At 39.5% G+C, this 12,667-nt stretch overlaps 1 protein-coding gene across 1 annotated transcript; it reads left to right on the top strand.

The window, feature by feature from the left end:
- Positions 370-7,087, top strand: LOC108634189 (tripartite motif-containing protein 43-like). Its single transcript, XM_018042667.1, has 6 exons — positions 370-780; positions 1,728-1,823; positions 3,033-3,263; positions 4,441-4,463; positions 4,969-5,066; positions 6,588-7,087. Exons 1-6 carry the CDS (start codon positions 370-372, stop codon positions 7,085-7,087), a joined length of 1,359 nt encoding a protein of 452 aa, XP_017898156.1.

The raw sequence follows: 12,667 nt of genomic DNA, 5'->3' as shown, positions 1-12,667 counted from the left end.
TCAATGACTGGCATAGAGAATCGTGACTATTTGCAGAAATTAGGACCCACCATGTAGAGCTGTCAATTAAGTCAAGCTCCTGAAGTCATGCTATCTAGAGGAAAACAAGACCTCATCAAAACAGCTTCTCCAGTAGGTAGAAGGGAAAGAGGTCAGAAAATAGTGCTGGTTAGGCCACTGAGAAAATTTTCTGCAGCTCTTGAAAGCTCTCTTTATGTTTCTGTTTTCCGTTTGTATCCAATGAAAAATCCAGATTCTTCTGCTCCTAAAGCAGTGTATTATTTAGTCACAATCCAAGTCTAATTTTGTTTGTTCCTTTTTTGGCTTGGGGAAAGAGGAATAAACTCCTGATGTTCTTCCCTCAGGAAAATGGACTCAGAAATCCAAGAAGCTTTCCAGAAGGAGCTCACCTGCCTCGTCTGCCTGAATTTCCTTCTAGACCCAGTCACCATAGGCTGTGGGCACAGCTTCTGTAGGTCCTGTCTTTGTCTTTTCTGGGAACAAGCCAAAGTCCCTGCCAGTTGTCCAGTGTGCAGACAACGATCAGAACAGACAAACTTCAAAACCAATTTTCTTCTGAAGACTCTGGTGTCCACTGTCAGAAAAGCCAATCTCAGGCAATTCCTGAAGTGTGAGGAACACCTGTGTGGGGCCCACAAGCAGACAAAGACCATCTTCTGTGAAGCCGACAAGAGCTTGCTCTGTTTGGTCTGCTCTCAAGGTCAGGAGCACAAGACTCACAGACATTGTCCCGCAGAAGAGGCTGCTGAGGAATCCTGGGTGAGTGATGCCTCTGAGAGCACTTAGGAAGCTTGGGGATGGTACACCTAAGAGATTAAAATGGTGATGCTTAAACCCTCTCTTTATTGAGTTGGTAAAGAATTCACCTGCAATGCAGGAGACCCCGGTTTGATTCTGGGTTGGGAAGATCCCATGGAGAAATGATAGGCTACCCACTCCAGTATTCTTGGGCTTCCCTTGTGGCTCAGCTGGTAAAGCATCCACCTGCAATGCTGGAGACCTGGGTTTGATCCCTGGGTTGGGAAGATCCCCTGGAGAAAGGAAACGCTACCCACTCCAGTATTCTGGCCTGGAGAATTCCACGGACTATACAGTTCATGGAGTCACAAAGAGTTGAACACGACTGAGCAACTTTCACTTTTACTGAGTGCCACGTACAGATCTAGTTAACAATAATAAAGGGTGAAGAATATAGAGCAGTATACCTGCTTTATAGAACTTGTATCCAATGGCTGGCTGATGAAACTAACTGAAATTATTTGGGCGATATATTATTATGCTAATGACACTGTTGGTCCTTCATTTTAAGAAAGAAACTGTAAAATCTACAAGTGCAAAAATACTTTTCATTGAATACAGGTTTTCTAATCCTGGACAAGAAGGAAGATACAGTACATTGGATTTTACAGAAGATAAACATACCTATATCCAAATTTTGATATAAGTTGTCGCAGCAGATGAAAATTAGTCATACCTTAGGCAGATATTACCTAATGGTGTGTGGATTTTTAGTGTAGAATTTCATACAAGAGATCATGAGTGAGGAAAAACAGGGACACCTGATGACCTGTCGTAGTCTGTTAGCGTCTCCCTCGAGGACTTTTATCTAATAACTGTCACATAACTGTCAGTACACCCCTATCTTTGGGCTCTGAAACTCCAATGTATTTTATTTTCTTGTACTAAAAGTCATAATTATTTTACAGGAAATGTTGGCAAACCAAATAAGATCTTTATGGGAAAAGATTCAAGAAACTGAAAGAAATCTCAAGAAACATGGCAGAGGAACTGACCCTTGGATGGTAAGTAGAAGAACATATTTCTCTGAAAAAACAGATTGAGGCAGACAGAGAGAAACTTACCATTAATAAAGTGAGCTGAAATCAACATGTATAGTGAAATTCAGAGAGTGAGTTGAACACCGTCAGAAAAAATCTTCTAAGCACCATTCAACCAACATTTTCATGCCTCTTGAGCTCTTTAGAATCCAATGGATCAATAAATAAAACAAAATACCCATTAGAAGAAAGTTCTAAGGTGGAGGTTTATGGTGTGATGTGGATGATTACATAGATGTGATTCAGGATCTCATGGAAAGCTTCTCAAGTTTAAGATCAATTCCAGTTTTGAAGTTCAAGTAAATGTTTAAAAAGCCAGGGGTTATTTCAGGAACAGATTTCTGTCAGTCATACATTCCAGAAAGTAAAAGGCATGTCATTGGGAACCACAAGGTACTTCAATCTGATTAGTACATGAGCCCAGGTGATACAAAGCAAACACGGACAGCACTTTAAGGAGTGTGCCCATCCTGGTGAAGAGTGATTGCTCTCTGGCTAGAGGGTGATATTGGTTCAAGTTGGAGAAAATGTGACATGTTAAACAACTCAGGGGGAAAGGAACAAGGAGAAAGAGTTGGCGCATGAGAGAGTGAATCATTCAATACCAGGAGGAATGTAAAATGGAGTGAAGAGAAATGATCTTCCAAACAATATGGGAAGAAGACTGTGAACTTATGGGGAGGAAGAAAACTGATTCATAGAGAAAAGAACACTAGAAAGAAATGATTGAGGCTGGACAACTCTTCGAGGACAGGCAATCATTTTTAGAAAGATGTTTCATGGCACTAAGAGAAGGCCAGGAGATATTAGGTGAAACACAAGCTTATGTATTAGCATTGAAATGAGGAAATTGCATATGACATATGAATCACCCATAAATTTCAATTGCTTATATGGGCTCTTTCACATTTAACAGGAGGCATATGAAAGAAATGATTCATGAAAAGATTTTCTCCAAGTGTTTCAGGAACTCCTGAATTAGATGACAGTTGTTTGAGGAAAGGGTAGGTTTGGTTTCTGATCAATTAAAAAGAATAAAAACAAAGTGAAGGAAAGAGGAATGAACTGGGCTTCTGAGATGAGGGAGGGCATGCATTTAGGATGGATGTAGCTTCTTGGGAGAGAACATGAATCAGAGCAAACTAAATGATGTTGAAATTCATTTCTCAACAGTTTTATGTGTATCGACATGGAGACATGATTAGGAGAACTTATCAGATGGCACCCCCATTTCTCCCAGAGGAAGAAGATGACTATGTAGAGAGTGTTATAAAAGAAGGCCAAAACATATACAATCAACTCATAAGAAGGCAAGAGGAAATAATCGGAAAGAAGAGAGAGCTCCGAGAAATACACAAGGAGCTCATTCAAATGTGCTCTAAACTAGACGTGGAGCTGCTCCAGGTAAGAACTGAGGATGTGTTTGAAAATACATGACTTGAAGTTCACACCTTTGACGTCCCTGACATGGTATATTTCTTCACTCTCTGTGACTAAGGTGGGATTCTCTCCTACTTGGAAATATTATAGATAAAATTTGATTAGAGGTGTCCTTATAACCATGGGGGAAAAAATCCTTAACATTTTTGTATAAATTATGTACATATAATTAATAAAGTTGATATATTAAGTTCTGTTTTAATAATATTTAAAATACATACTCTAAATGTAAATAGTACTTTTAAGTCATTATAAAGTGTTGTACATTGTAGTTATTTTCCATTTATAGTTTACTCAGGAATAATTTCAGAGAAGGCAATGGTACCCCACTCCAGAGAAGCCTGGTAGGCTGCAATCCATGGGGTCGCTATGGCTAAGAGCCGGACATGACTGAGCAACTTCACTTTCACTTTTCTCTTTCGTGCATTGGAGAAGGAAATGGCAACCCACTCCAGTGTTCTTGCCTGAAGAATCCCAGGGACGGTGGAGCCTGATGGGCCACCATCTATGGGGTCGCACAGAGTTGGACACGACTGAAGCGACTTAGCAGCATTAGAATTATGCCTGAGCAAGCTTTACAGTATTTTGATCCTAGATGTTCCCCAGGGAATATTCCCTTTTCAAAATCTCCTTGTGTAACTTGCTTCTATTAAAGCCAGAAAGGAACAGCTTATGTACTGATTCCATTTTTTGGTCTCCAAATGTGTAATAATGGGAGACATTTGGACAAAGCTCATATGCGTATGTATATGTGTATAGATATACATATAAATGTGCATATGTATATTTCCAATTCCTGTTGGGATGTACCAGGTTTCATTTGACATTACTTTGGAGCTTACTGCACTTTGGGTAAAAGCCCCAGGAAAGATCATTATGCAGAAAGCAGAGGGTGAGTCATCAGAACTCTTGTCCTTTCCGTTGCATCTTCCATTCTATTAACTTATCAAGAACACATTCTATCCATGTAAAATATGTTGTCTCAGAGGGTTTGTTTTTTTTTTCAGAAAGAAAAGGAAAACAGATTTCTCAGACTGTTTTCTGGTGGTGGTGATTAGGACTCTACTGAAGTTTTGCCAAGCCAAATCCTGGTTGCCTATATACAAGGTCTAACTTGTCTTTTTTTTTTTTTCCTTGCCAGGAATTGGAAGACAAGCTGAAACGGTAAGCTTTTTGATACTGATGAGGGCACCTGGGGGCTCTGAAAGAGATACAGCAGCACTTAACAAAGCAATGACTTAACTTGCCTAGATAATGCTAGATTGCTTGTGTACGTGTGTCTGCACCTGTTTTGCTGAGTATGATTTCTTGCTCAAAAGGAAGTTAGCCTTTTTGTTGCTGTGGCAGAGGGAGGTATTATCCAGCTCAGTGCAAAAATTTCTTAAAGGTCAGTAATTTCTGATTTAGATATTGAAATCACAAGCACGTAGAGGTGCAAAGACTACTTTTTTCCAAGTTTGAGGTTACAGAGGCAATTTCCCCTGAGATATGGGCTGGAATCAGGGCAAGAAGAAGCGTGAGAATTAATTTCCGAAAACAGCTCAATTCTATGAGGGTGGAGAAGGGATTTAGATGAAGAATGTTCAGCTGAAGCATGCTGTCTTATAGCAAAGGCTGTGTTTAAGAAGCCCTGGGCAGCAGAAGGATGAACCCCATCTTTCTCTTACAGGAGTGAGTCAGCACAGCTGCACGTGCCTCAGCCTCTGCTCCCAGAACTCCCTGCACGCCCCATGTCTGGACTGATGGACTGGCTCAACCTCTTCCGAGGTGAGTGTCACCCCATTGGTGTGTCTGCCCTGCGGGGTCCTTCAGTGATGGTGTCCACAGAGACTCTTTTCCTGCTTAGCTTTCACCTTGTGCAGGGAAACAGCCTGCAAATAGACAGGTGAAGACATATATGGTCACAGAGTCACTAAAGTCCTTACAGAATACATGCAGGCTGGTGCAGATGCTGATTTGATTCAGGCCTCATCAAATATTTTTAAATTTCATAAAAATTTGTATAATGAAAAAAGTAACATGCTCCCAAAATGACATCTTGAGCCCTAGAAATATCATGACATACAATGTCAGCTGTTCACTGACTTCTAGAAAACTGGTAATTAAAACAGGATATTAAAGTAATTAACCACAATTAAAATAAATAACTAAATTTCAGAGTTTAAGTGCAGTTAGAGTTTTAAAACATTTTTTAAGAATACATTTTCTTTTCTTTTTTGTGTGTTATTTTTAAAATATTTCTTTCTTTATTTAGTTTTAGCCACACTGTGTCTTTGTTGCTTTGCCCAGGTTTCTCTTGCTGGGGTGAGCCAGGTTACTCTTCACTACTGTGGTTGCTTCTCATTGCAGTGGCTTCTCTTGCTGCAGAGCACAGGAGACTCTTGATGAGTGAGCTTCAATAATTGTAGCATGTGGGCTCAGTAGTGGTGGGTCCTGGGCTCAAGAGCACAGGCTCAGTAGTCATAATCCACAGGTTCAGTAGCTCCACAGCATGTGGAATCTTCCCAGGTTAGGAATGTCCCCTAAATTTGCAGGAAGCATCTTATCCACTGTGCCACCAGGAAAGTCCTAAAAAAAATTTTTGCTTAAAAAGTTCTTAAGAATTGAAAGCATAAAGTGTTTTTCCATTCACATTATTTGACAAAATACATAAGCCTCAAAAATCAAATGCAGAAATCACAAGTAAGAAAATGGTTGGATGATGAGGCCACAATGAGGTCCATGATAAACCTCACCCTCGAGGGTGACTTAGCAGGAAGTGGAACACTAGGCCTCAGTTTGGAACCACAGATCAAAGACAGAAAAGCTCTACAAATTAGCTACTTTGAAGACGCCATCCTTAGGTTGTATTTCTTCAGTGTCCATTTGCTAACTTATCTGTAATTGTAGAGTGATCACCAATTTTCCGTTCTACAATGCAGCTTTTTTCCTTGCACTGTGGTGGTGAAGGTGAGGATAAGATATGCTGTCATGGTCTTGGAGGTGATCGATGCCCAGGAGTCCAGTCTTTTAGATGTAATAAATACACAATATTATACCCAGCCAGAAGTCACCTTGACCTCCCTCTAACTTATAATTGCTGAACTTGTAGGAAGTTATCTCCATTTTAATTAGTTCTTTCTTCAGCAGATATGTGAGCAATAGTTAAACCCAATACTTTTCAATCAGAACTGCCCTTCCAATCTTACAATATATTTGCAGTGAGACTCCAGGTGGACCACCTTCTCTGGTAGATAATTTGAATTTTAACATTGGTTTTGACTGGCATTTTCTCTCATCTCTCCACAGTCAACTTTTTATTCAGTAATGAAGTAAGCAGTCATCACATCAGGCTGTTTGATGATGCAAGACGTCTGACATATGAACATGACAGCCTCCATGCATCTTCGGATGGTGGAACAGCAAAGTATTTTGCCTCATGGGGAGACCAGAGCTTCACCTCTGGCAAACAGTACTGGGAGATGTTTGTGGACAGCTCTTGGGATTGGGCTGTAGGCGTCTGTAAGGATTCCTGGATAAGGAAGGATGATAGCATACTGGACGAGTCCAACAGGGATAACTTTCTCCTTGTGTGTGTGAAGCAGGATGACCATTACCAACTCTGGACCACAGCCCCCACCACACCTCTGTACATAGAGAGACCTCTGGAAAGGGTTGGGGTGTTCCTTGATTGTGACAGTGGGAGTATTACTTTCGTGGATGCTGCCAAGCGCACCCTCCTTTGGCGGTACGATGATGGCGTGTGCACTTTCCCTGTCAGGCCCTTCATCTGCACTGGCCACAGGTGAGGCTCTGAGTCACAGCCCAGATGGGATGCTCAGGACTCCTTCTCTTGAGGGAGCCCTTGTCCACTGCAGCATATCAAGGAGACTTCCTGATCTTTAGGCTCTTTCTACTGTAATGGAACTTCCTTTATTGTTATTTGATGTGAAGATAGTGTTAAATGCAAACTTCACTTGGTTGTCCTCCATATTGCTGACAATAAATTCTTCTCTTGTTACCATGTGTCCAGAATATATGTTGTGGTTTTTCACTTCCTTCATGAGCTTCCTAAATTCACCACAATATGATCATGTGCTTCCCACTTCCTGGACCTCAATACAGGAACCCAGAACCTGTACAGCATAGGCAGACCTGGTCAACAGCCAGGCCTACATCAGCCTGCAAACTTCTCCGGCTTCCTCATAATCTGCTCTGCCCTATGTACATCTATTCAACCTCAGGATGAAATCTGATTTGCAGGGAAATCGCCATTGCCCTGGAAACTGGGAAAAGCATTTCTTTTAGAGAACTCAGAATTTGCATGTCTTTTTCTGTTGCAATAGTATAAGGGAAAAGACAGAAAGAATCTCCTAAAGGATGGACCCTATGGCTTCCCTTTGGCATATCTGAAATACCACCATTGTTATCACCATACTTAAGGGCCATTATTAAATAAGGGCTACTTGAAGACACCTAGTGTGATTTATATGACCATGGATATGATAGCCCAGAAAGTTAAGTCAATGAAGGTGGGATAAGCAGGACAAAGTGACAATATATGTTCTCGTTGGGATAAAGCTGGATGGTGTGGAATTTCATTGCACTGCATAGAATGGCTCACAATAAAATATATTTGAATTATTTATTTCTAAGATTTTCCATTTAATATTTCCTGAACAAGGTTTTAACCACCTGAGTAACTGAAATCAAGAAAAGCAAATCTGCAGATGAGTGGTTTACTGTGTATTACAAAATAACAATCTAGAGAAAGGAGTTAGAGAATTGTTTGGACTTTGAATAATTTCCAAGTTTTCCTGTGGGTTATGTTATTGTGGAACACAGGATTAACATCTAGGTCATCAAAAAAGAAAGAAAAAACATAGCATGTGATGAATCTTGCATACCATGGGGCCTTGCATAAATATGAATTTCCACTCTAACAAAGGTTGAGAGAATCTGTCTGAATTTGTCATATTCTCAGTAGAGCATTAAATGTGGGTTATTTCTGGAAAACAACAGTATTTTTGAAAGTAACCAATTAATACAGTTGCCTTATATTAATGTGTCTGAGGAAAAATCAGACTGATAGTTGAAAGAAAGCACGCCATGAACATACTAGTACACATCATGAACTGAAATGAAAGTGAAAGTTGCTCAGTCGTGTCCAACTCTTTGCAACCCACGGAATACAGTCCATGGTATTCTCAGGCAAGAATACTGGGTTGGGTCACCTTTCCCTTCTCCAGGGGATCTTCCCAACCGAGGGATCGAACCCAGGTCTCCCACGTTGCAGGCAGATTCTTTACCAGCTGAGACACAAGGGAAGCCCAAGATCACTGTAGTGGGTAGCTTATCCCTTCCCCAGGGGATTTTCCCAACCCAGGAATCAAACCAGGGTCTCCTGTATGCAAGTGGATTCTTTACCAACTGAGATTAAAAAAAAAAAAACCTAAAACTAAATAAGTTAATAAATAGATGCTTAAGAATAATTTAAACTTATGTTAATTTAAACATAAATTTAAATCATATTAGTAGTTGCAAATTCTGTCTTAAAGCTTTGGAGTGTCTTTAATGGCCACAATCCAGACAACAATACATCATCACTATTAATATGTTTTTTAGAAAACTGGCAAAACACAGTAAGAAATAAACTTTAGGTATAAAAAGTCGAGTATGATCATTATTTCTGATGTTACAAATGTTCACCTGAAACACACTAATAAACAATAAAGTAAAAAAAAAATAAGAGTATACAAAAAATAAAATAAATAAATCACTAAGATTACTTCTGAAAACAAGATTAATATTCAAACTCAATTTTTTCATATATAAAAGATACAATAACTTATAGGGCTTCCCTGGTGGCTCAGAAGTTAAAGCATCTGCCTGCAATGCGGGAGACCTGGGTTTGATCCCTGGGTCGGAAAGATCCCCTGGAGAAGGAAATGGCAACCCACTCCAGTATTCTTGCCTGGAGAATCCCAGGGATGGAGGAGCCTGGTGGGCTACAGTCCACGGGGTCACAAAGAGTTGGACACGACTGAGAGACTTCACTTTCACTTATAAAAGATACAATTGTTCATGAAAACAAACAAGCAAACAAAAAAGCCAGGAACCTAGAGGGGGAGAAAAGAGCAAATAATGAGAGAGCCTTAATGTTAAACAGATTTCCAATATCATTCATACATCAGTGGGATATGTATTAGTGACAAAGAGTCAGGATTTCTGCTAAGAATAAATGCAGAAGCTGCCTGGAAAACAAGTGGAGTACCTCATTCAAATGAAACATGAATTTTTTTCTATTTTTACTTTTCTAAGTCAGAAAGAAACATTTTAGTGGCAGATCAGAGCTTAAATATACATATGGAAATAGTTCTGCCCCAATCCATTCAGTCCCAGTTGGAGAGTGGCCTACTTCTATATTAAGGAAGTAAGAAAGCGAGATACCAAGATTTTGGAAACTTTCTTAATGTCACCTAGCCCATCTCTCATTAAAATTTCCCCACTGTAGTTCCAGTACAGGAGCCCATGAGGAGAAATCCATAGAAAAGGAATAGATCATAGACCAATGATGAGAACATTGCAGTTGGTAATTATGATTGGGGCTTTACTTTGTAAAATGTTTCCTTTATAAACTCCTTGGTAATTAAATTTGTTGCAATGAGAAAAATCATAAAAATACATGAATGAAAATAAAATAAGCATAGAAAGCAAATTTCATGAACAAAATCATGCAAGTTGGTGATTGTTGAAGGTATACATAGATGATAGTCTGGAGGGCAACTAGCAAGCAGCGGAAACCACACCTCACATGCAGTCAGGAGTAAAGAGCAGAAAATTACTGATGATACATTTCTTCTAAGAAGGTGCATTTATATTTTCTTCCTAAATGTAAATTTTCCAAACTGGCATCTCCTACTAAGCCAGGCAAGGTCTTTAATTAGGCGTAAGAGTGGTCCTCTTTTTCCTTGACCCAAGAAGATGCAATGCAAGTAAGTTTTATTCCCAAGAATTTGCAGCAATAAAAAATCACCATTTTCCGTGAAAATTTTGGGTACATCTACCTTAATATTCTTGGAGTTGTATCAGTCAATGGACTATACATAAGATTTATAGTCAAAGTTAAGCTAATAGTTATCATAAGTGTATCAGGTTTGTATCAGTTAGGGTTCAATTATAGGAGAGAGAGAGAAAGACAGAGCTCATGTTCACAGGGAATTTGCTCCTGTGATGGTTACAGAAAAGTGTGAGGACAGGAGGGTGCTTCCTCAGGAAGGGTAAACACAAGCAGGCTGGAATCCAAGTTATTCAGGGCAAAGCTGTTGCCCACAGGAGACTGAGGCATTGAGAGTAATACTGATCCACTTATTGTCTGGAATTTTGTTCCAGGAGTTACTATGCATCTTTTAAAGACCTCCTGTTGATTAAATCAGTGCATCTGCATAATCTCCTTAGATTAGAGTCTATATCATGGATTTACATCTTCAAAACCTCTTCACAGCATCACCTAGATTAGTATCTGCTTGAATAACTGCAGGAGATGTGAGTGTTCCACAAAGTGGCTGGTGGATTACCTTAAATCCTTATATTACAGCCTAGTCAGGTTGAAACAACAGAAACCCATTACGAGATCATATGCCATTAAGCATAATTAATTATAAATCTCATGCAAATTTTATCAATTTAAGCTTCATACATGGAACTGCCCACCTACAGAATGACCTGAGTATACACTCTATTTCTCAATAAATGCAACAATTTAGAAAACACTACTGATTGCAGTGATAATAATATGGTAATGCTAATAATATTGAAATTTTGGTACCTTAAATCACCTTACGTGATCTTGGCTGATATCTGTGACTTTTAATCTTTAATGTTTGTTGTGGTCCTTTAATGGACCAGAACCTGGTGGTCCGCAGTCGACAATAAGAAGGCAAAGGAGAGAAAGAGGCTGATATTCCTTGGTTTATCCAGAAAGCCAAGAAAGCCCCTCGCACGGGGTTTGCTCTGTTCACGGAGGCCTCAGGTGCCCTATTGATGGGGTGAAGGTGCAGAGCACCTTCTTGAGAGGGTCTTAGAGGCCCAGGCAGGAAGGTGAACTCAGAGGGCCTCTGCACTCCAAAGAAATAGCCTGAGAGAGAGAGAGAAAAAGAAAGAGAAAGAAAGACACAGGGACAAGAGCTCTGATGGAGCAAAGGTGTTTTAATCAACATAGTGTAGTTATTCTCAGCAAAGATAAAGATTAAAATTCCTGACTTACAAAACATAGGCGATCCATATTAAAGAGAGAGAAAGTTGTAAATAATCACTTTTACCATATGGTTCATAAAAAGGAAGAGGGTACTTATCATCCTATTGAAAAACTAACGAAGGAAATGCCTGGATCCCTCAGCTCTGGGAGAGGCTTGCCTCTCCTCTTAACTCCTAAATATTCAGGAGTTAATAAGGAACAGAGGATTCCTGACAGATCCAAAATAGCACACAGGAAGCCTCCTGTTAAATGCTTCCTGGCAGATGTTATCTTCTTCAGTGTTTGAATTATTTTTTGTTTGTTCGTTTGTTTTTTGGGTTTTCCTCTGGAATTTTTTAAAATATAAAAAAAATTATTATTTTAACTGGAGACTAATTAGTTTACAATATTGTATTGGTTTTGCCATACATCAACATGAATCCGCCATGGGTGTACATGTGTTCCCCATCCTGAACCCCCCTCCTGCCTCCCTCCTCATACCATCCCTCTGGGTCATCCCAGTGCACCAGCCCCAAGTATCCTGTATCATGCATCAAACCTGGACTGGCCATTAATTTCACATATGATATTTTACATGTTTCATTGCCAGTCTCCCAAATCATCCCACCCTCACACTCTCCCACAGAGTCCATAAGACTGTTTTATAAATTTGTGTCTCTTTTGCTGTCTCACATACAGGGTTATCGTTACCATCTTTCTAAATTCCATATATATGCATTAGTATACTGTATTGGTGTTTTTCTTTCTGGCTTACTTCACTCTGTATAATCAGCTCCAGTTTCATCCACCTCATTAGAACTGATTCAAATGTATTCTTTTTAATGGCTGAGTAATACTCCATTGTGTATATGTACCACAGCTTTCTTATCCATCCGGCTGCTGATGGACATTGAGGTTGCTTCCATGAATCATTTTGTAATGATTGCTGTCACTTAGATTCATTGGTTTTAAAATATTCCTAAGTCAGTAAACTCACATGAGATTGTCACAGACTCAACCATTATTTTAAACATCATTTTTTTAAAGAATCTGTGGTCAAAATGGGATGCTATTAAGTGAAATGAAACTTGGAAATTAAGACAAAAGTCTCTTAAATCTTAGCATTAAAGAGCTGTAACTTCCTAGACAAGCT

Source organism: Capra hircus, chromosome 29 (assembly GCF_001704415.2).
Source record: "Capra hircus breed San Clemente chromosome 29, ASM170441v1, whole genome shotgun sequence".
Lineage (NCBI taxonomy): Eukaryota > Metazoa > Chordata > Mammalia > Artiodactyla > Bovidae > Capra > Capra hircus.
This window is presented reverse-complemented; position numbering and strand designations above follow the sequence as displayed.